The sequence below is a fragment of the Callithrix jacchus genome, chromosome 1, assembly GCF_049354715.1.
Source record: "Callithrix jacchus isolate 240 chromosome 1, calJac240_pri, whole genome shotgun sequence".
NCBI classification, from domain to species: Eukaryota; Metazoa; Chordata; class Mammalia; order Primates; family Cebidae; genus Callithrix; species Callithrix jacchus.
In genome coordinates, this window is record NC_133502.1 from 190,549,970 (window position 1) to 190,575,603 (window position 25,634).

The 25,634-nt window shown below is 36.1% G+C and overlaps 1 protein-coding gene across 10 annotated transcripts in view; it reads right to left on the bottom strand.

Annotated features, from left to right (window-relative positions):
* The window catches only part of ENTHD1 (ENTH domain containing 1), a 131,318-nt gene that overhangs the window by 62,249 nt on the left and 43,435 nt on the right, over positions 1-25,634 (bottom strand). For all 10 annotated transcript variants that reach the window (XM_035266262.3, XM_035266255.3, XM_078334408.1 and 7 more), the window contains 2 exons: positions 20,738-20,856; positions 6,882-7,002 (listed from right to left, as the gene is read on the bottom strand). In XM_035266262.3, the coding sequence (XP_035122153.3) occupies positions 6,882-7,002; positions 20,738-20,856 (240 nt within the window). The remainder of the gene's footprint in view (positions 1-6,881; positions 7,003-20,737; positions 20,857-25,634) is intronic.

Consider the following 25,634-nt stretch of genomic DNA (forward strand, 5'->3'; position numbering starts at 1 on the left):
AGGAGGCTGAAGCAGGAGAATCACTGGAACCCAGGAGGTGGAGGTTGCAGTGAGCTAAGATTGAACTACTGCACTCCAGCTTGGGCGACAGAGCGAGACTCCATCTCAAAAAAAAAAAAAAAGAGAGAAAAAACCCAGAAGAATCTACAGATAAGTTGGGAAAATTGGTAAGAATTAAGCAAGTCTGCTGGTTACAAAATCAATATACAAAAATTAGTTCATTTTCATCAACAAACAGAAAATGCAATTTAGAAAATGACGTATTTTATAGGAGCAGTGAAAATACGTTAAGTACCTAGGACTAAACCTAACAAAAGATCTACGGAACCCGTATGGAAAGCTATAAAAAAAACACATTAAGGAAGAATTAAATGAATAGAATAATTGGATGTCATAAAAATGTCACTTCTCTGAATTGACTTATCTTCTTGTCAATGAATAATGAGTGTAGAGCCAATCAAAACTCTAACAGGTTTTATTTAAGAAACTTGACAAATTTTCATGTGTGAAAGCAAAGGATCAAAAATAACCAAAGCTAATCCCACCACTTTGGAAGGCTGACACTGGCAGATCCCTTGAATCCAGGAGTTTGAGACCAGCATAAACAACATGGCTAAACTCCATCTCTACAAAAAAATACAAAAAATTAGCAAAGTGTGCTGGTACATGCCTGCAGTCCTAGCTACTCAGGAGGCTGAGGTGGGAGAATCACCTGAGCTCGGGAAGTTGAGGCTGCAGTGAACCACGATTGTACCACTGTATTCCAACATGGGATATAGAATAAGGGCTTCTCTCAAAAAAAAAAAGAAAAAAAAAGCCAAAACATTCCTCATGAAGGAAAAGTCATCAAGAATCATTACAAAGGCAGCGTGATTAAAACTATTTATCAGTGCAGGGTCAGTCATATCACTGATGGAATAGAATAGGGAGCCTATATACAGTTCCATGCATGTGGGTAAATTTACTTTAGGATACAGATGGCATTGCAGTTCACTTGGGAAAGGACAGACTTTTCAATAAATGATTCTGGGACAGCTGGCTATCCATTTAGAAGTAAAATTGAACTCCTACCTCCATCATACTCCAAAATCAAATCCAGCTGTATCAAAGATTTAACTGTGGGATGCAAACTATAAGAAAATGTTAGTCTATACAGAATTATCTTTATAGTCTTGAGATACGAATTTCTTAAAATAACACAAGATACATACGAAAAGTACAAACGATAGAGAAAATTCTACCTCATTAAAATTCAGAACTTCTGTTATTCAAAAACTCCATACAAAGTGAAAAGACAAGTCATGGACTGGAAAAACGTTTATGAGATATAATACTTAGGCTCCAGATAAAGAACTCCTACAAATCAATTTAAAAAAAGAAAACCAAACCGAAAAATGACCAAAAGATGTGAACAGACACTTCAGATGAGGAAACATGAATGAGACATACCCATGAAATTTGTTGACATTAGAAAATATGCTAAATTTCATTATAAGAAATACATTTTAAGGCTGGGCACAGGGGCTCATTTCTGTAATCCCAGCACTTTGAGAGGCTGAGGTGGGTAGATCACCTGAGGTCAGGAGTTTGAGATCAGCCTGGCCAACATGGTGAAACCCCATTTCACCATCGGGGTACAAGAGGGTAAGACCTCCTCTCTGCTGCAGGCCAGAGAATGAACTAAAAATACAAACAGCAGGGCGTGGTGGTGCTCGTTAATCCCAGTTACTTGGGAGGCTGAGGCAGGAGAATCTCTTGAACCTGGGAGGTAGAGGTTGCAGTGAGCCAAGATCACGCCATTGCACTCCAGAGAGAAACTGTCTCAAAAAAAAAAAAAGAAAAAACATTTTTGAACAAATGACACCCACTCACTAGATTGGATTTTTCAAAAAATGGTGAGGACATGTAGCAACTATAACTTTGGAAAACAATTTGGCATTACCTAGTAAATGTGAAGATGTTCATATCTAACCATATGGCAATTTCACTTCCAAATATATGCCCTAGAGAAACTCCTGTCCATGAGAAGCAGGAATCTTGTACAAATATACAAATGTGTAAATAGCATTGTTTACAATATAAAACTTGACACATAATAATGATAGTATTCCACAGAATAAACCAATGCATTATAATTATATATACAATGAAATACTATACAGCAGTGAAAATAAATAGGTGAATCTTAAGAAATAATATTGAGTGATAAAAGTCCCAGAAAAATAAATTCGTAATGACTCTACTTATACAAAGTTCAAGAGCCTGTGAAATTAAATATATATTGTTTAGACTATAAACATGTAGTATAACTATAAAGAAAAGCAAGGAATGAGTGAAGAGAGGTTCTTCTGGAGGTGAGGAAAGGGGTAAATCAGTGAGACGCGGCCCAAGTGCTGATGAGGGTGCGAGGGGGAAAGACCTCTCTGCTGCAGTCCAGAGAGTGAACAGCAGATTGCCGTGTGCCTCTGGAGGGCAAAGGCAAGGCAGAAAAGGAAAAGAACTGAGGATTCTGCACCACAATAACTTTCCTACTTTATTTTTGTCTTGAGCTGAAGTTGCCAAAATCATAACATGGAAATTAGAACCATCTGTTGACAGGATAAGTTAGTGAACTGGACAGAATTTACCAAGAGAAATTCAGAATAATATATTTTAGAATCTGTGTCAAATCACAGAAAAATATAAATAAAGCCTATTTTATTTGGGAGGGGGAAATAATGCCATTTTATCATTGCTTATGATAGCAAAAGTACAGAAATAACCTAAATGACCTTTATGATAATATCGGTGAAATAAAATAGTATACATTAACACTGTGGTATATGATTACAATTGTTACAAAAAATTAAACAGACCAGAACAAGAAAAGTGAAGCAATGGAATAGAATACAGTTGTTAAACAGATACTATTTAGTGCAGGTTAAAGAGTCATTTCAAAACTGTGGAGAAAAATGGACTGGTCAGTGAATGTTGAGACAACTGGCTGCCCATTGCCCTTATCTAAAACCATCTGCAAATACTTTAAATGCACACGGATTACAGAACAATTAAAATAAAATATGGGCAAATATGTTCTATAAACTTAGTATCAGAAAAGCCACCTTAAAAACAAAAACCAAAAGCTATGAAGATAAAGAGGAATAAATATGACTAAATAAAACATAAAACTCCTACAAAGACATCATTAAGAAAGCTGAAAGACAGTTCACAGGCTGAAAGATAATTGCAACATAAATGGCAGAGAAAGAATCAGATATATATAGATATATATATATAGAGAGAGAGCAAGAGAGCTATAAAATCAATTTAAATGAAAAAAAGTTTAAAAAACAGGCAATCCACAAAAGAGGAAAGAGAAATATCAATATGTGAATATATGCAAATTATGTCTACTATGTAATGCAACTTTTAACCCAAGTGATAAAAACGTAAGGCTTGAAAGCATCAAGTGTTGGTGAGGGTGTGAGTGAATGGCAGTCTCATACACTGCCGTCCAGGGTGTGAATTGATATTGATATTATGAAGGGCTGTTTGGCTGTATGAATTATGATGAAAATGGGCACAAATTATGATTCAGGGAATCCATTTCTAGGAACACACCCTAAAGAAACACTCACATATGTGCACAAGGTTATTCATCGAAGCATTATTTGTAACAGTGAAAAGTATAAAACATCAAAATGTCATCAGCAGGGAAATAATCTATAATAGCCAGGCATTGCAGGAGTTTTAAAAAATATAGCAAATCTCTACATATTGACATACACTGAAGGACAGCAAAGAGATATTCTTAAGTTAAGGGACACTTTAGAAAAATGCAAAATAATCTTTTAAAACAAAGTCAATTCTATATATTTCTAAAGGTACATGTTTGTATGTAATACACAGAGAAAGGTATGGGAGGTAACCACCAAACTAGTTCACTCTGGGGAGGGGGACTGTGTTGGGGTAAGGGACAGTCAAGGGAGATTTTGACTTTATCTATATTTGAATTTTTTTTAATTAAGAGTATATTCACTTATATAATCTTAAAATAAATGTTTATAAAATAATTATGATACAAAAAGTATAAACTGTATAACAGGGGCATGGGCAAAGTCCTCTGGGAACACAGTGAAAGGAGAAACTAGTTTAGCATGCAGAAAAATTTTATAGCAGTCACAACTGCACATTTTCATTGGGCCTGGCTATTCAAAAAGGATTTTGTCAAGAATTTATAACTTGATGGAAGATTGTGGCAGATTATATTTTCCAAAGATGACTATACCAACATATGTCTCATCCAATATGCTTTTCTTTCAATGTGACATTGACAATCCTCCATGGAGAGGTTGGGGGGGTCTGTGTCCCCACCCCCTTAAACTTGGGCAGGACTTTGTGATTGCCTTGATGAACAGAAAGAGGTAGAAGTATTACAGCACAACTTCTGAGATTATTCAACTTATGTCTGATCTTTTCGTTCACAAAATACTCATCCTTGAAACACAGCCACCATGCTGTCAGGAAGCCCAAACTAGCCTACTAGAAAGATCACATGAAGAGGCTTTTGTGGAGAGGAACTGAGGACCCCAGCCGACAGCCGGCATCAACTGCTAGACACGTGAGTGAGCAAGCCTTTAGATGATTCCTGCCCCAGCCTTTGTGTTCCCTGGCTAAGGCTAGATCTGCATTATGGAACAGACAAACCGTTCCCACTGTGCTCTCTCCTAATTCCTGACCCAGAAAGAATCCTTGAGCAGAATAAATGATTGTGCCACAGAGTTTCAGGGCAATGTATCACACAGTCAAAGTAACTGGAACAAAGATATTCTAGAGAGAAGAAAGTATACAAGTAATGGAATTTTCGGTGATGAAGTTCATGGTCTGGCTGAGACCAGACTATGAAAAGTACTTGCCTGGTACTATTTTAAAAGTTAGATTTATCCTATTGCCAGTGGAGAACTGTTGAAAGTGTTTAAGCTGGGAAGTGAAATGCTAAGATCTACATTTTAGCAAGATATCTCTGAGACTCCTGTAAAGACTGCAGAAATGAACGACTTACAAATAGAAAACACCCCTCTGATTAAGATGGGTCCCAGCCAAGTAAAATGGTGGGATCATCTCACCTCCCCACCCAGCTACACGTTTTTGACTTTTTCCTCTTTAGGATTGCTTCTTATGCTCATTTATACTCAATTTCACTTAAATATTAGGAAGGAAAACTTTTGTCCACACAAAAACCTGTCACAGATGTTAAGCTTTATTCATAATTGCCAAAACTGCAACCAAGATACCCTTCAATAGGTGAATGGATAAAAAACTGTGTTACATTCTATTCAGCACTAAAAAGAAAAGAGCTATCAAGCCATGACAAGACATGGAGGAACCCTGAATGTTAATTACTGAGTTAAAAAAAAAATCATACATACCAACTGACTCCAACTATCTGGTGTTCTGGAAAAGGAAAAACTATGGAGACAGTAAAAAGATCACTGGTTGTTAGGGGTTAGTGGGAGGGAAGGACGGATGAACAGACAGAGCACAGAGGATTTTTACGGTAGTGAAACTACTATGTCTGATACTCTCATGGTGGATACACACCACTTTACATTTATCCAAACCCACAGAATATGTAACACCAAAAGTGAACTCTAGTGTAAACATGTACTTCCGAAGATTACATGGCAATGGAAGTGCATTGATTGTAACAAATGCACCCCTCTGGTGAGGAATAGGGGGTACATGGGAATTCTTTACTTTCTGCTCAGATTTGCTATGGACCTAAAACTGCTCTAAAAAGGAAGTCTATTTTAAAAATTTTAGGAGAAAAAAATGTTAGGGGGTGTCAGAATATAGAAACATTTTCCTTAATGCTCTTCTCTCAAGCTTCTGGATCTAAATCTGTCTAAGAATCCAAAGCAAGCCATCCAAAAATTATAATCACGTGTAACTAATTATCCATGTGACTAATGCCATCCTTATACCAATATCACTCTAATCCCCAATTTCTTGTTTTTGTGTTTATTAAAATATCCTCGTTGTTCTCACAACTGGCTTTGCAAGAAAACTCTATAAACATGAATTTGGAAAAGAAAATAAACCTACACTAATAGACTATAGCACTTATACATATTGGATATTATAGATCTATGTAAGGAGAAATTTGAGAGGCATGGTCCAAGAAGAGTGAGAAGATACAACTCAAAACAAAAGAAGCCACCTCTGTGATAAGGGATGAACATAAAACCTAAGATGTATAAGGTGATGAAAGATACAAATGAGAACGTTTCATTCTCATGTTGGCGGAAGATCTTCCACTCTACTTTCAGGGAAAATCAAGAGGAAGAATGCATTGAAAGTTGGGAGTTCATGGAGAATAAAGACAGGATGCAGTGACTCAACAGTGAGTCCATCAGATCCTCAAGGATCCAGAGTCACCGCAGAGCCCAGATGGAACTCAATCGTGTAATGTATTGGAGGCCAGTTTTGCATAATTTTATACTGTGCCTTTCTCTAATGTTAATTATTCAAGAGACGACGAACCCATTTATGGCTACTGTGCATCTTGCCTTTTCATATTTTCATTTAATGCCTGCTTTTGAAAGAGGTTATAATTTAAATTCTTTATAAAAATTGAACTAAAATTAATTTTCTGCTTTTTAAAACTACTTGTAAAAGATTTAAGGCTTGTGGTCAATTTTTTAAACAAACAGTGAAAAAGAAAAAAGTAAAACAGAAAGAGAGAAAACACTGAAACAAACGGTAAAACAAGATTATAGGACCATGTTGCGGGTTGAATTTATCCATGCTAGTCCTGTCCCTCATTAACAGAGTTAAACAGAAGCCAACTGTTGCTGTATTTCACCAAATAAAATAAACTTCCTATTCCTTAACCAATTTACCTGCACCTGAAAGGGTACAAACTGCTGCTGCTTCTGACAAGCACGTGACTGGAGAGACAATGGAAGGAGGTGCTGCTGGTATAAGCTGCTTTGGCTCATCATCAGAAAACAGTATCAGGTCCTGACAGAAAACACAAGAACACGAGAATTGAAAAAATCAATATCCTGGCTGGACAATGTATGGAGCTACTAAATATCTAAATATGCTAACATCAGCATAAACACATTTCTGATTTAATTAACTCAAACATACATCGCTTGGCTGTCTACTGGGTATAGGGAGGTTCTCCCCCCTTGGGAATCACCACGCCTTGCTGAAGATACCTTGTATAGTTAGCAAGGGTTTTGTTTAGGGTTTTGTCTTTAGCATCCTTACAACATACTATCTCAGAGGCCAATTATTTTGTCTCATTGGTAATAATAAAGCCACTTGTATATATCTTTTATTCATATTTAAAACTTTAAACTTTTTATCATCAAGTAAAAAGTAGACACAATAGATAATCAATCCAATCATGTAGTTAAATAATAATCAAATCATGGCTAATCTTGTTTCATTTATATTCCTACCATGCCTCATTTGTGATCTGTGACAAACTGTTTCACTTCGAAGCAAATCCTAGAATAATCCCTTATTTCAGTATATGTCTCTGCTTTAGTTCATGTGGTTGCTATAACAAAATACCATCAACTGAGTGGTTTATAAACAACAGAAATTTATTTTACAGTTTTGGAGGTTAGCAAGTCCAACATCAAGGTGCCGGCGGATCTGATGTCTGGCGAGGACGCACCTCCTACACAGTGATTTTTTCACTATAACCTCTCATGGCAGAAGGTGACCAAGGAGTTCTCTTGGCCTCTTTTATCAGGGCACTAATTATATTCATGAGGGCTCTGCCCTTATCACCTAATCACCTCCCAAAGATCTGCTTCCTAATACCATCACTTTTGGGGGTAGGACTTCAACTAAGAATTCTGGAGGGAAACAAGTATTCAGATGATAGCACTCTCTAACTGATTAATAAGTTCTTCGAACTGATCAACTGTACAGCTCCTAATGTCGTCAGTTATCATAAACTGTTCATATTTCCAACTTCTCCTAAATGTCATAAACAGGTTTTTCTACAGCTTGTTTGAAAACTGATCCAAACCAAGTCTATAGAGTGGGATTAGTTGGTATGTCTTTTTTTTCTAGCAACTAGGGATAATTTTTCTCCATTATAATTAGCATACAGTAAAATGCACAAACATTAAATATAGATCTCGATAACTTTTATTATATGAGTATTCCTATATAACTACATTTCCTTCACCCCAGAAAGTTCCTTGAAGTTCTTTTCCAGCTGATACCATCCCAACCCTGCATTATGAACACTATTCTATCCCCATAACCATTAATGAGTTTTGCCTGTTCTTGGATTTCATATGAATGTAATTATATACCATGTATAATTTTATGTCTGGTTCCTATTGCTCAACATGTACATGAGATTTATCTATGTTTTGCTGTGTAGTTCCTTCCTCCCTTCCTACCTGTAAGAAAGGAGGGAGAGACTACACAGCAAAATATGTGAATGTATCACAATTTGTTGATCCATTCTACTATATAGAGATTACTTCCCAAGTTAATCTATTACGAATAAAGCTACTATGAACATTCTTGTATAAATCTTGGACAAATGCACTCATTATTCCTAGCTACTACATGGTAGTAGTATAGAATTTCTAGGTTATAGGACAGGTCTATTTTTAACTTCATCAGAAACCACCAAACCATTTTCCAAAGTGATTTGCCCCTTTTAAAAACTCAACTTTGAGCTCATTTTAGATCCACATGTAAGAAATAATAGAGCCTATGCAGCCTTTAGTGTGTTTCCTCCAAAGGCAACATCTTGCAAAATTATAGTACAATATTGTACTCAGGATATTGACATTGAAATAGTCAAGATACAGAACATTTCTATCACCATCACAAGAATCCTTTCTGATGCTCTTTTATAGACATACACTCCCTCAACAGAATTAATCTGTTCCTAATCTGTCCTTCATTTCTATAGTTGTGACATTTGAAGAATGCTATATAAATGGAATCATAACCTTTTGGGACTGGCTTTTTTAGCCTTGCATAATTCCTAGAGATTCATCCAAATTGTTTCATTGCAATCGTTTCTTCCTTTTCATTGCTGAGTAGCACCCTTGATATGTATCATAGTTTAACCTGTTAAAGGACCTCTGGGTTGTTTCTAGATTTTGGCTATTACAAACTAAGCTGCTGTGAACATTTATGTACAGGTTTTGTACAATATATATTTTCTTTTTCTTTTTGAGGCAGAGTCTCAGTCTATTGCCCAGGCTGGAGTGCAGTGGCACCACCTTGGCTCACTGCAGCCTCAACTTCCCAAGCTCAAGTGATCTTCCCACTTCAGCCTCCCAAGTAGCTGGGACTCCAGGTATGCACCACCATGCCTAATTTTTTTTTTTTTTTTTGTAGGAATGATGTTTAGCCATGTTGCCCAGGCTGGTCTTGAACTCTTGAGCTCAAACAATCCACCCAACCTTGGCATTCCAAAGTGCTGGGATTATAGGCATGCACCACTGCGCCAGCCTAAATTTTCATCTCTCTACTATAAATGCCTAGGAGAGCAGTTGCTGTTCATACAGTAGTCACGTTTAGATTAAAAACTACCAAACTGTTTTCCAGAGTAGCTGTACCATTTTGCATTCCTTCCAGTAATATATTAGTGTTTTAGTTTCTCCATATTTTCACCAGCATTTGGTGTTGTCACTATTTTTTATTTTAGCCATTTTGATATTCATTCCATGTTTAAATTACATTTTCCTGAAGGCTAATAATGTTGAACAACTTTTCATGCACTTACTTACCACCTGTATTTGCTGAAATGACTATTCATAACATGTGCCCATTTTCTAATTGGACTGTTTGGTTTTAAAGTGCTGAGTTTTAACAGTTCTTTGAATGCTCCAGATATTAGTCCTTTGCCAGATACGAGGTTTGCAAATATTGTTTCCCAGTCTGTAGATTATCTTTCCATCCTCTTAACAGGCTCTTTTGTAGAGCAAAAGTTTTTAGTTTCAATGAGGTCTGATGTATCATATTTTTCCTTTTAGGGATCTTGCTTGTCCAGTTCTAAGGTTTAGGTCTAAACTGAAATACTTAGTCATTAAAATACTGAAGCATTTTAATACCTTGTCAAATGTCTGGTCCAAATGGTATTGTCTTTAGTTTCCACGTGTTCATTGTTAATATGTAGATATTCAATTGATTTCTGTATGCTTTTATATATTGCTGGATTCAACTGACTAACATTTTGTTAAGAATTTTTGCATCTAGTTTCATGAGAGATATTGGTCTGTAGTTTTCTTTTTTTGTACTGTCTTTGTTTAAACTTGGTATCAGGGTAATATCTGCCTTATAAAATGAATTGATCCATTTTCTGGAAGACATTGTGTAAAATGGCTGTTGATTTTTTTTTTATTTTTTGAGACAGGGTCTCACTCTGTCATCCAGGCTGGAAGTACAGTGGCACAATCACAACTCTCACTTCAGTCTCAAACTCCTGGGTTCAAGTGATCTTCTCAGCTCAGCCGCCCAAGTAACTTGGACTACAGGTGTGTGCCACCGTACCTGGCTATTTTTTTTTTTTCTGGTAGAGATGGGGTCTCTCTAGGTTGCCCAGGCTAATTTTGATCTAAATGTTTGGTAGAATTCTCTAGTAAAACCCATCTGGGCCTGGAAGTTTCTTTTTCAAGAGACTTATACTTCAAATTCAATTTTTAAAATGATTATAGAGCCATTAAGTTTGGGTAGTTTATATTTTCTGAGAAATTATGCTATTTCTTTTGAATTGTCAAGTTTATACATTTTTTTTTTTTTTTTGAAACCGAATCTCACTCACTCTGTAGCCCAGGCTGGAGTGCAATGGTATAATCTGGGCTCATTGCAAGCCCTGCCTCCCAGATTCAAGCAATTCTCATGCCTCAGCCTCTTGAGTAGCTGAGACTACAGGTGTGCACCACCAAGCAAGGCCGGCTAATTTTTATATTTTGTATTTTTTGTAGACACATGGTTTCACCATGTTGGCCAGGCTGGTCTTGAACTCTCAGCCTCAAATGATCTGCCTGCCTCAGCCTCCCAAAGTGCTGGGATTATGGGCATGCCTGGCCCATAAGTACAAAGTTGTTGGTAGTAATCCCTTACTATCCTTTTAGAGCTGAAGCAATTGCAGTGGTTATCTCTTCTCATCCTGATACTGGTGATTTGTGTCTTCTCTCTTTATCTTTGTCAGTCTTACTGTTTTTTAAATTATTTTTTATTACTTTTACTTATTTATCATTTTTTTTCAAAGAACAGGCTTTTTGTTTCATTCATTTTTCTGTTTTCCTGTTTTCAATTTCATTAATTTCTGTTCTTTATGATTTCATTTCTTCTATTCCTTGTGCATTTATTTCGCATTTCTGAGTTTCCTGAGAAACTTAGATTACTGATTTCAAACTTTTCCTCTTTTATATTGTAAGCATTAAAAATTCTTTTTTTAAGTTTAAATGTTTACATTATAAACGTAAGTGCTGTAAATTTCCTGCTCACCACCGCTTTGGCTGTATTTCACATTTTGTTCATGTTGAGTGAACCTTAATGTAAACTGGACTTTGGGTGTTTATAATGTGTTTACGTAGATTCATTGATTGTAAAAAACTTGACACTCTGGTATAGGATGTTAATGGGCTGGGAAGAATGTACTTGTAGGAAAGGCAGAGGACATAAGGGGAAATCTCTCTACCTTCCGCTCAATTTTTCTGTGAACCTAATGTGGCTCTGAAAAAATAGCCTGTTAAAAAAAATAAAAAGACCAGAGTGACTTTTTTTTTAATTTTGAGGGAGAGTCTTGTTCTGCTGCCCAGATTGGAGTGCAGTGGTGCAATCTTGGCTCAAGCTGTCCTCCCACCTCAACCTCCCTGGTGGCTGGGACTCTAGGCACATGCCACCAAGACCAACTATTTTTTTTTTTTTTGGTAGGGCCTTGGGCAGTCTTCCTGTCTTGGCCTTCCAAAGTGCTGGAAATTACAGGTGTGAGCCAATATGCCCAGCCCAGGGTAACATTTTGTAAAGATTTTTAAAATACATTTTATAAAGATTTTATAAACATTTTATAAAGATTTCTATAAAGCAAAAAAAAAAAAAAGCTATATGTAAAAATTTTAAATTAAATGGAAAATGAAGAACCAGGAAATGGGCTAATTCTCTAATTCTCTAATACACAAATTTCTCTCAGGAATTGGTAAGACAAAGGTGAGAAACCAAACAGGAAAATAAACAAAGGGCATGAATAGAGTTAACAGCAAAAAGAAACACAAATGCCCAATAAACACATGAAAAATTAAAATAAAAATTTTCTGCCCCTCAGATTGACAAAAATGAAAACTTTTGATAACAGTATTTGCAAAGATGAGGAGAATCAATATGAGAGACTGTATGAACTGGTATAACTTTTAGGAGGACAATTTGGCAGTATTTTCAGAATTGAAAATAAGTATAACCTCTCGGCAATTCCCCCTCTGAGACAGCATCACAAAAATATATGTACAAGGGCTACTATTGCAACTTTCCTTTAACAGGCAAAATCATGAAAAAATCTATAAGTAATTACCAATAGGAAATGGTTAAATTATATATATGTATGTGTGTATATATATAAAGAATACAGCACAGTAATGTGTACTGATACAGAAAAATGTCTGTAAGATGTAGTTTACTGAAAAAAAAAACATATTTTGTAATATACATTGAATGATTACATTTATTATCCAAAAAGATGTCCATGATATATTGTTTAGTTCAAAGCCTGCCAAGAAATACATATTGAATAAGACCAGTTAAGTAAAAGAAATGTGTGGACACAAAAAATCACTGAAAACTGCTAGAGTTGCCTGTAGAGAAAGGAACTCGGGAAGCATGGAGGAGTAAGGAGCCCCTCTGCTCTGCACTTTTTACCCTTTGATGCTGTCTGAACATTTTTCAATAAGTACTTTCTAATTTAAAAAGAAGTAACAAGGGCACAAGCGTGAAAATAAAAAAAGGGCCAGGCATGGTGGTTCATGCCTGTAATCCCAACACTTTGGGAGGCCAGGGTGAGTTGATCACGTGGTCAAGAAGTCAAGACCATCCTGGCCAACATGGTAAAACCCTGTCTCTCCTAAAAATGCAGAAAAATTTAGCTGGGCGTGGTGGCATGTGCCTGAAGTCCCAGCTACTTGGGAGGCTGAGGCAGGAGAATTGCTTTAACCCAGGAGGCAGAGGTTGCAGTGAGCCGAGATTGTGCCACTGCACTCTAGTCTGCGGGCAACAAAATGAGACTCTGTCTCAAAAAAAGAAAAGAAGAAAAGACTTTTAAGCATAAAACAATAATGTAGCAAAAAGATACAGGAATAATGAATTAACATAATTAGAATAAACATAATTCTCATTTCTCTAACAACTTTGGTGAGATCAAATTTTAGGAAATATAATAAACTGCATGCCAATAAACCAAAAGATAAAAATGTACACTCTTCATTTAGCAAAATAACAAATGAGGGCAGTAGGAAACAAACATTTATTGTGTATCACTATCAATTTAGTAAATCGCAACTAGACTGAAGGTTTTGGTCAGCTTTAATTTTGTGTGAACCAATTCATAGCATCTCTATCTGTTTCTATGGAAACAACTGCAACCAAAAAAATCACAACCTCATTGCTGAATCTCCTCAAACAGGAAAGAAGTAAGGTCGTTTGAGGTGATGAAAAGCTGCAAATAGCTTTATTCATTAGCAAATCTAATAATAAAAATTCTGGACAGTATGTATAGAGGAAACAGATACATGTGTTGTCATACATTTAAAGTCTTCCCTTAGTTTTGAAAGTAACACTTAAGCACTGTTCTGCTTTAAAAGCTCTATTCTGCTATAAATTTTGTTTACTGCATTTAAGATAATTTTTCTTTCATTTATAAAACAAGAATAGTTAAAGAGGTTTCTATTTAAATTTTTAAGAAGTATTTTAAGTGCCCCTCATTCTGCCTAAGCAATCATTTACTTCTCATTCTGTGAATATAGTACATTTGACAACAACAATTAGATTTACTGTTCAACTTGCTAGCTTTTGTTGTCTTCTACAAGAGCAGATTACTGAAGAGGACATATTGGAATGTAACAAATGCGCCTAATAGTAATAGGAAGAGATGCTTGTCAAGAGGATAATGAGATATTGTTATAATACAGTGATGCTTTGAAAAGGAAAATCCAGCTTCTAAACTTCTTTTGAGATAAATGTACCATTGTTTCTCACTGAAATAAGATGTAGAATGATGTAGATCAGTAACAGTGAGTTTCTCTGAAGAAAGAAAGAAACAGTAATCAGGATTTAAAGACTGATACAAAACAAAACTAGGTGACATTTTATTTCTTTGGTTTCAAATCACACAGGATTATTCAGGTCTATTTTCTACCGCAACAGCTATCAGCAGAAAATTGACTGATCTCAAATTTTAAAATCATTTTGGTGGGGCGCAGTGGCTCACCTCTGTAATCCCAGCAGTTTAGGAGGCCAAGGTGGGTGGATAACATGAGGTCAGGGGTTCAAGACCAGCCTGGCCAACCTGGTGAAATGCTATCTCTACTAAAAATACAAAAATTAGCTGCGGGTGGTGGCAGGTGCCTATAGTCCTAGCTCCTTGGGGGGCTAAGGCAGAAGAATCCCTTGAACCCAGGAGGTGGAGGCTGCAATGAGCCAAGATAGTGCCAGTGCACTTCAGCCTAGGCGACAGAGAGAGAGACTGTCTCAGTCAATAAGTCAATCAATAAATTCATTTTGAGTTAATGTCTTTTAAAATTTTATTTGTTTATTTATTTTACAGATGTAATCTCACTACATTGCCTAGGCAGGAATGCAGTGACTATTCACAGGTGTGATCACAGCATACTGTCTATGGCTGCAAACTTCTTGGGCTCAAATGGTTCTCCTGCCTAGGCTCACAAGTAGCTGGGACTACAGACACACACCACTATGCCCAGCTGTCTTATCTTTTAAAATAACCTCTGTGTGTGTGTGTGTGTGAATATATATGTACATGTATATGTATACATTGTGTGTGTGAATATATGTATATTCACACATACACACACATACATATATATATATCAGATGGAGTCTCACTCTGTCACCTAGGCTGGAGTGCAGTGGTGCAATCTCTGCTCACTGCAACCTCCACTTCCCAGGTTCAAGCGATTCTCCTGCTTCAGCCTCCCAAGTAGCTGGAATTACAGGTGTGCACCACCATGCCTAGTAATTTTCGTATTTTTAGTAGAGACGGTTTCACCACATTGGCCAGGCTGGTCTCAAACTCCTGAACTCAAGTGATCCATCCACCTTGGCCTCCCAAATGCTGGGATTACAGGTGTGAGCCAACATGCCCAGCCCCTCAGTCAGTGAACTATTACAAAATGAAAGAACAGCAAAATTTTAGTTTTACATACCTTTCTAAGCTGTTAGAAAAACAACTGAATCCAACACCTAATTAGGTTGGGGAAAGGCATCAGGAACAGCAAGTCAAAAAATAATTCCAATCTTCCTCATAGGAATTGTGGCAGGGAACACTAAACAAAGCACTCTGAGCAGAAGACTAAACATGCGTCTTTCACAGAAGAAAAAAGAGAAGCTAATGTTCATTTACTGTCTATTATTCATTCATTTCTTCAGTTGACAAAAATCTGTCAACTGAAGATTCAGCAATGAATAAGACTAAAAAGGTCTCTACTCAAGAAGATTTCCTTCTAGTGGGAGAAACATACAATAAACAGAAAAATGAATTAACGAGATAATTTCACGGTCATGAGTGAAACAGATTTCTAGCCAAGATGGTTCTGTAGGTTCATACTTTGGGGATACCTCCCTTCTCCAAACACAGAGCCATGAGACAGAAAATGCGAATGTGAAAATTGAAAAGATATAGTCATGCTCAAAATCAAGATTAACATCTTCATAGAACAGAAACAAATAATGGTAAGGAGAGGTTGACACTGTGGACCTTTGGTGCTCTAGGTGCAGAAAATGGTACAGAAAATAAGGAGCTCAACTCTTGAAGGCCACAGTGTCAATTCAAGATGGGAGTGCTGAATATGGGCCCCCTCCTTGAAATTATGCTCGGGCATCAGGATCCCCACTTACAAAGGAAGCTGAAATAACCTGTCATCAATCACAGCCTGGGTTTGCGGCTTTTAAAAGTATCAGACTTGGATAGGTGAGAGGGCACAGACTTCTCTAGCAATTAAAATACGGCACCCTTTTTTCTAGGGACCAGATCTGCAATATCTCTGATACCACCTAAGAAAGCAATGCCAAGCTGCTGGCAGGTCCTGAATGTGGATGAATAGTTCCAGGTGTCAGGAGGAGGCAAACGAAAAACTGTTAAGCAGGAAGGAGAAAGGACACACACAGAGAGAAAGATTAACAAACAAAAACCAAAACTTGAGCTACTTAAGATGAGTTTATAATCCAACATTCTAAAACACAGAAAATTGACTTTCTGGAAAAAGTCAATCTAATAAAGAAATCTAGAAAGTATTTAAAAGTGAGTACATGTAGTCTTAAAAGATAATGGAAAAGATAACATTTAATTTACAGTAATAAAAAATCAAGTAATAAAAACAGGCAGATGTGAAATAGGTACAAATGGATACAGTTAAGAAGCAATGAGAGGTTCTCTAAGTGAAAAACAGAGTTATTGAAATAAAAACCTGGCAGAGTGTGGTGGCTCATGCCTGTAATCCCAGTGCTTCGGGAGGCCAAGGCAGGATTGCCTGAGGCCAGGAGTTCAAGACTAGCCTGGGAAATATCACATAAGACCTTGTCTCTACAAAATATTTTAAAAATTAGCCAGGCGTAGTGATGAACTCCCAGTGACTTGGGAGGCTGAGGTGGGAAGATCACTTGCACCCAGGAGTTTGAGATTACAGTGAGCTATGATCATTCCACTGCATTCCAGCCTGGGCAACAGAGTGAGACCTAGTCTCTAAAATAAATAAATAAATAAATATACACAGACAAACGTACCTCACTAGACAGAAAAAATACTAAATGGGCACCTATGAAAGGAGATTAAATGAATTGGAAGATTATCTAATTAACTACAGTGCAGCATGGAGATATGAGATGATCAATGTTTTAAAAAGCAGTTGAAAGATGGAAAATGACAGAGTAACCCAATGTAAAACGGAAATTAAGCAGAAAAAATTTTGTAAGAAAATGGAGAAAAGGTAATGTTTGCAGAGCTATTTGCCAAAATTAGAGATATAAGTTGTCACGTGGAAGTGCAAACAGGAGTTAAGTAGGTATTATGTCTGAGAAGGTCGGAGAACACTGCAGAAAGAACAGCAAGTCCTGCTTCTGGTTCTGGTGGCTCCTCTCTCAAGACCAGCCCTGGAGGTACTGTAAAGGAATGACATCAAAATGAGAAGGAAACTGAAAGTCCCCTGGGGAGACACAGAGCTCTTCTGAACTACTACATTTGTGTGAGAGTGAGTAGGGGTGTTGGTGCTGACTTTATCCTAGAACCGAAGGAAGGGAGTCTGCAGTGACAGGATAACACAGGAAGAAGGTATCATAATGACACTCCATTCCCTGCCCTGGAACCAGCCTCCACAGCTACTGTGACTCAGGCAGCTGTACTCAGTAGTACCTTCCAGTCTGTGCAGAAGCCGGGTAGGCACGGAGCTGAGAACATCTGGTAGGGACTAGGGTAGGCTTGGGAAGATGCCTCTTAATCCTTCTTCTTCCTGTCCCCCAGATGGGCATGTGGTTTGCAATTTAAGAAGTGTCTCTCCCTAAGGCTACTACTTCTTGAGATATTAAGGATAAAGACCTAACTCGAGGCACGGATACTTAGGATGAGGAATGATTAGCTCTGGTTTTTGGGGGCAAAGAGGAAGAAATGCTTTCCACTTTAGAGTCCATTTCCCGCACCTCCCACTTAAGCTGATAGGGAGCACACAGACTAAGCGCTAGCCTTCAGCAATCCTAAAACAAGCAGATATTACCTCTGAAGATAACCAGTCATTAGAGGAGCATAACTATTTCAAAGAAAAATAAAAAACAGAGTCACAGATTTCATCAGAAGCGCAGATATTAGAAAAGATGGACCAAAAATTTAAGTTTACTAAACATACCAAAATAAATAAAGATCTAAGTAACATGAAACAGAAAGAGATGATACAAAGAAGAAACAGAAATACTGAATCTTACATATAAAAAGAATAGTTGAAATTGAGAACATAGAAGAGATTAAAAATTGAATGGATATAGTTGATAAAAAATGACTGAGCTGGAAGATAAAATTGAGGAAATCACAGAAAAATGAGAAAACGAATAGAAACTATAAAGAAAAGTGAAGAGCTATAAAGATAGAAAGAGAATTACTAATATCCAGATAATAAGAGTCCAAGAAAAATAAAAAAGTGAAAATCAACAGTAGAAAATATTTGAAGAAAATCCGAGATAACTTTCACAGGACTAAATAGAGATGAAAAATCCTCCTTTCTCCCATGGGTGAGAAAGAGGTAAGAAAAGAAAACCACACTGAAGCGTGCTGTAGTGAAATTTAAGTCTTTTCAGCAAATGGTGTTGAAACAACTAGATATACTTGGGGGAAAAAAAAGGAACCTTGACCTATACTTCACACCTTACACAAAAATTAATTCAAAATAGATCACAGACCTAAACATAAGTGACACTTTTAGGAGAAAACCTATGTGATCTTGTTTATGCAAAGAGTTCTTACATATGACACCGAAAGCATGATTCTTAAAAACTAATAAATTTGACTTCATTGAAATTTTAAGGTTTTGCTCCATGAAAGACACTGCTAAAAAGAAAACACAAGCCACAAACGGAGAGAAAACATATACAGATCACGTATCTGACAAATAACTTATAACCAGAATACGTGAAGAACTCAAAACTCAATGGTTAAAAAAAGTTCAGTTAGAAAGTGGATAAAAGATATGAAATAGGAATAAGGTCAAAGATAAGTTATAATGACACAAATAAGCACATGAAAAGATATTCAACATAATTAGCCATTTGGAAAATGCAAATTAAAATCACAATGAGATATCATTACAGACCTATTAGAAGAGCTAAAATTAAAATAGCAGTAATACCAAAAATTGGTTAGGATGCAGAGCTAGTGAATCTCTTACACATTGCTCATGGGAATATAAAATGGTACAGCCACTCTGGAACATAGCTTGACCATTTTACAAAACTTGGTATGCACTTACCATACAACCCTACAAGTCTCTGACATTTATCCCCAAGATAGGAAAACTTCACTCATAAATGTGGACACAAATATTCACAGCAACTTTATCCATAAGAGCTAAAAATGGAAACATCTGAATATTCTCCAATAAGTGAAAGATTGAACAAAATCCAGTAAACCCTGACAGCGGAACGTACTCAGCCACAAAAAGAAACGCATTACTGATATGTTCAACAACCTGTCGGCCCTCAGGAACATTACACTGAGTGAAAAAATTTCATCTCAAAGGTTGCATACTGTCTCATTCCATTTATTCAACATTCTAGAAATGGCAAACACTGCAGGGATGGAGAAAAGATTAGTTTCTGCCAGAGGATGGGTTGGAAGTCAGGTGGGTAGCATAAGGCACTTCTTTGGTGGTGATAGAACAGTTCCATATCTTCCTTGTGGTCCTGTTTACATGTATCTATGCATGGGATAAAATTACATAGAATGACACACACAAAAACACAAATGCAAGTTTAAAAAACTGAATAGTGGATTGAAAAGTTGAACACTGAAAAAGGTCTGTAGTCTAGTTGGCATGAATATACCAATATCTGTTTCCTGGTTTTGATGCTGCACTGCAACCATACAGGATGCCAACATTATTTCCATATAAGATGCAAACAGTGCAAACTGGAAGAAGGGCACGCAGGACTCTGTACTATCTTTGCAACTTCCTGTTAGTATATAATTATTTCACAATAATTTTTTTGTTTTTGAGACAGAGTCTCCCTCTGTCCCCAGGCTGAAGTGTAGTGGCAGTATCTCGGCTCACTGCAACCTCTGCCTCCCGTGTTCAAGCAATTCTTCTGCCTCAGCCTCCTCAGTAGCTGGGACTATAGGCACGTACCACCACGCCCAGCTGATTTTTGTATTTTTAGTAGAGATAGGGTTTCACCATGTTGGTCAGGATGGTCTCAATCCCTTGACCTCGTGACCCGCCCGCCTCGGACTCCCAAAATGTAGGGATTACAGGCATAAACCACCGCATCCAGCCAAGAATTATTTTTAATGAGTAGAAAAAGACTATTCAATAAATTAAATATTGCCAATCTACAAGGATACAAAAAAGAACTCTATCTTATACTATATAGGAAAATTCTAGAGGACATAAGAACCTCAACAATTAGAAAAAATAAGAGATTTTTATTAGGGTAAGAAAGAATTCCTTAAGATTTTTTTTAAAAGCACAGACCATAAAAGAAAACTTTGACAATTTGACCTTATTAATATTTAAAGCCCTGTATAACAAAAGACACCAAAAGCAAAGTTAAAAGACAAGCACAATTTCTCTGCAAAGCTGCCAAAGACAAAAACCCAAAACATAAACACGGATTGTCCAGTAGGGCCTCCAGAAAGGACCACAGCCCTACAGACACCTTGCTTTTAGCCCAGTGAGCTCTGGGTCAGGCTTCTAACGTACAGAACTATAAGATAATACATTTGTTTGTTTTAAGGCATTTCTTACAGGAGCTATAGGAAACTATGACAGTGACTTACCTCTGTTGATTTCCAACCCTCAATCTTGAGTCGAAGTGTTTCCTGGGACAACATAGTTTCTGTAGGATAATGAATATCTGGGCAATACTCTTGTTTCAATCCTGCCTTGCACACGTTTTCTGTCAACAATATAAAGCTAAGATTTTACTTGGAAAAACACAGTTATGTTTTTATATTAGTTCACAATGTATAAGTTAATCACTTCTGAAGATACATTTTTTTCCCTGCTAAATATAAACCATCTGCCAACAGTAACCTATGAATGTTAGTCACTTTAATATGGCTCTTTGTAATAAGTGAGAAGTTCAGACTGATTTTAAAAATACAACTTAAATTCTTAAGGAATTTTCTTTATATTTGACAAATATTCAAATTTATAATGCACTTATGTGGTTTTGATTAACTGTATACTAACAATAAGTCAACCTAGAATAAATATTAAAATCTTTGTTCTAAGCCTTTCCCACATTAACAACTCTTACAATATTACCAAGTCATCTTTTTTTAAAAAATAAGGTGTAATATAATATAGAAAACAGCATTTGAAAAAGTGAAAACTATTCAAATAAAATTTTAGGAAAGCAGGAATGAGAGCTATAATTAAGTAGTATTTTAAAGAACTTTATTATTGCACTGTGAATTTGATGTGTTCTAAGAGAAACTAATCAGAAATGTATAGATTATTAGATAAAAGAACTCAGCACAACTTTAAAGTTTTGTTTTGAACATAAGAGAATAGATCAGTGATATGATTTGGATTTGTGTGACATGACCCAAGTCTCATGTCAATTTGTAATCCCCAGTGTTGAAGGAGGGGCCCCATGGGAGGTGACTGGATCATGAGACAGATTTCCCCCTTGTTCTTGTGATAGTGAGTTCTCATGAGATCTGGTAGTTTAAAAGTGTGTAGAACCTCCCGCTTTGCTCTCTTCCTTCTGCTCCAGCCATGTAGGACATTCTTGCTTCCCCTTTGCTTTCCACCATGATTGTAAGTTTCCTGAGGCTTCCCCAGACATGCTTCCTGTACAGCCTGTGGAACCATGAACCAATTAAACCTATAAATTACCCAATCTCAGATAGTTCTTTGTAGCAATTTGAGAATGCACTAATACAACCGGTGAAAATAAACTGATATTTCTGTTTATATCTTTTTGCTAAACATTATTTTTACAGTCCTAATCTTTCCCTTCCTATGTTAATTACTATATATTACTACCAACTCTAAAAAGTCTAATCTGAAAGTAGTAGCAACTCTATTTCAGCATATCATTGGGTACAATAAGTGTAAGAAAGCTACCTTCAATTTGGTATATACACACTACTGGGGATATGTAAAGACTTCCCAAGGGCTAGGTGGGCATAGACAGTTTTCAAGGAATCCACTTCCAGATCCACAACTTCCACCTACGTTCTTTCCAAAAACTGATCTGCTTGCAAATGCAGCTACACAGAGGTATCAAGCTAGTTCTTTCCCCCTTCCTTCTAATAATTGATTTTCTCCCATTTTACAGAAGAAAGGCATATCCTCACCCATCTTATTATGATACCTCTTCCCAAGCATAAGAACCTCTAAGGCACCAAACAATAGTTAAAAATACTAACATAGAGGAAGCCTCTAATCAAAGCAGAAAAAAAACTGATGGAGAAACTTCAAGTTCTGTCCTGTCCACGCATTTATTTTAATGGGAAAGCATGGCATACATAACAAGGTATTTTGGTCCACGTCAGCATGTTTGGTATTCTGATACAGTATGGGGCAGTAGGACAGATGACAAGTTTCATTTAATGTCCTTGTGTTTTTCATTCCTCACCTGTTATCAAAGAATGCATCATTCCTAAGGAAGGGTCCCCTGGGAGCAAAGCCAGGCAAGCTTGGGAGGCAGGGGCACCATATGTCACCAATGCAACAAACTCCTGATGAGGCTTCATGCCTTTGGAATCCATCTTAGAAAAGGATTCAGGAGTATGAAGACAATGAGGACAACATCTATTTATACACTTATTTGAATAAAGTAAGATATTTTCTGAAAAAAACTTTAAATCTGATTTGGCTAATTGTCTTGACAATGAGAGTTGGCTTTGCCAACTAGGTTATAGGATAAATATTTTCCAAAAATTGGATGAACCAAATCTGAGGTTCTACAGAGTTGATGAAAGCATATTTAAAGCATATGATACAATAAAATCATTTTCTAAAAAAATTGTATTGACAGGTATATTGCAATTAATATTTTAATTTTTCTTGCACTTTCTGAGTATAATGGGTTAAAGTATAACAGGTTTAATTAATATTTAATAAATTTTATTAAGGATTATTCTGGTATTGTTCCCAGAATTGATAAATTACTCCTTATGACTGCTTAGTAAGTCTTTTTCTAAGTAGGATGTTTCCAATTCTTTGCTCTCAGAAACACTGAAGAAAGACTACATCAAGTTAACAGTCAACATGAGATAAAAATAGTTTTTATAATAAATCATTATATAATTTTCAGCATATTACTTGGAAGGAATTCATAGAATTGATTGACTGCTATAATAAAGCACCTTCTTGTCCTACCTATAATTTAGGTGAACAAGTTTTCTCAGCATTTATATTTACACCAATGTAAATAAAGCAGAGGCAGGATTTCTGCAGAGCCCTGCTTGTAGCTAGCAATGTCACATTCCTATGTGGGTAAACAAGCAGTTCTGAGTATCTCATCGAAGCATGTATTTCTAATAAAATTATTCTTTATATTTGACAAATATTCATACAAATTTATAATGCATTTATGTGGTTTTGATTGACTGCATACTAACAATAATTGTAATAAGTCAATCTAGAAGAAATATTAATTTCTTTGGTCAGAGAAAATTTAGAAAAATAATTTTAATTTTACATCTATTTGATGTAGAGAAGATTTACAAGCATAAAAATATTTTATATTAGAATAAAATTCTGTGAGAAATGTGGAATAAAAATATGACTTCAAAGAGAAAAGGGAATATTGTAAAATTTCTAACAGTTAAGGACTTCATGTATTTTTTTTTCAGATGAATGACTACAGGTATCAGTCACAGTGATATTTAGGTTCCTTTAATACATTTAAAAGATTGATATAACTCAACAGTTTGCTTGTTTTTTCTTTTGTCTTTAATATCAATATTTACAATGTGCCAGAATTATATCCTCTGCAGTTATTTGTACCTGTAAAACTTTACATATCAACTTAAAAATGTGTGAGGAAGTACACAGTGTTTCAAAATCATTTTAGGGGTTATGCAAAAAAAAAAAAATACTGAAAAGCAGTAATACAAGACACAGTCCTAACCTTCCAGAAGTTTATAGCCTGACTAGGCATATAAGTCTAACATACAGACTTACAGGAAACAGAGAACAATTACATGCTAAACTTCCTTGAATTAATCAATTTTAGGAACAGATACTCTAAGGAGGAGAACAGCAATGTGCACCAGAGTAAAAAGAAACAGCCACAAAAAGGAAGTAAAATTTGAACAAGGCTTTGAAGGATGGCCAGGGTTCCAATAGGAGTAGAGGAAGAGAGAAATTACTCTGAGCAGAAGGAACTACATGGGCAAAAGGAGAAAGTATGGTAGATGCCAGAGATACCAAAGAAATAAGAATTTTTCATTTATGGTTGTAACTTTTCATTTTGTTGTAACTTCACATAAAAGTGAATAATTAAAATGAGCTTATTTGGGGCTTGAAGATTTTGTAACTAATAGTGGCAAAGAGTGGTGACTTGGGCATAGATCATCTTATCTACTTTTATTGGATCTAATAAGGAACTACATTATCACTCCCTGGGCATTCAGCAGCTAAATTATCTCTGAAAACATATGGACTTAGGTTTTAGACATCATAGAAGTAGATCAGTAAAAATTTCATAAGGTCAATTTGAAATAAATCGTGAAAGAAACTGAAGAATAGCAAGAATTGTGAAAAACAATATCTTGCATATTGGAGATGCATTTTGGCCTAGAATAGCCAAAATGTTGTAAACCTATCTTAAGTTCTCTTATGAGGCAAGAAAGAAAGCAATTAGAATATAGTGGGTCCACAGAAACTCATTAAATTTTTCTTTTAGTATCAGATAGCATAACACTGGAAGTGAGGTATGCTTAATTAGATTTGGTAATCACACAACATTAATTTCTGGATTTTCACAGGCAAGTAAAAGGAGAGAACATACATTACATTTCTTATAGTTCCTTAGTGGAAATGGCATCCCTTTGGTCTTGTAAGCTACTTATCAATTGACACAGTGAAGTCACAAGCCAACGAAGACCGGTATGTGAATGAGAAACCTCAGAGGAAAAAGTAATGATGCTGCAGGAAATGAAGCCACTGAGTCATTCAAAGACGAGTGCTTTGAACCAAGGTTTTAAGTACTTTGTGGAAACTATCTAGAAAGAAGCCATACATCCCGCTGAGCCTGTACCACTCAGATAATACCACAAAGCAGAACTGGCAAACCCTGTGATATTTCTTAGATGAGATATCAAACTGACGTTCAAACTATCAGGCATTAACAATGCTCCAGCACATTTTGGAAATGCAATGCTCCATAAGTTGAACAGATTTCCAAACTGTTCCATTTATTACTTAGCATCTAATAAGCATGTCCTTTCAGGTGTAATGCAAGCAAATTAAATAATCTGCTTAAGAAAATTAATTTTTAGTAATGCAAATATATTGCATCATAGAAAATATTCAGTGGGCTAAGGAAGAACTAGTAAGGTCTCAAAGTAAAGTCTCATGGTGCTTAAGTTTATAACTTTTCAGAATTGTGAATTTGGAACCTCAACTCCAATTTTGTTGTCTTGGCACATAGTTAACTTAAGCATCTTAAAGTAGTTGGTATTTGTCATTTTTTTTTTAAATTTTTTATTGGAT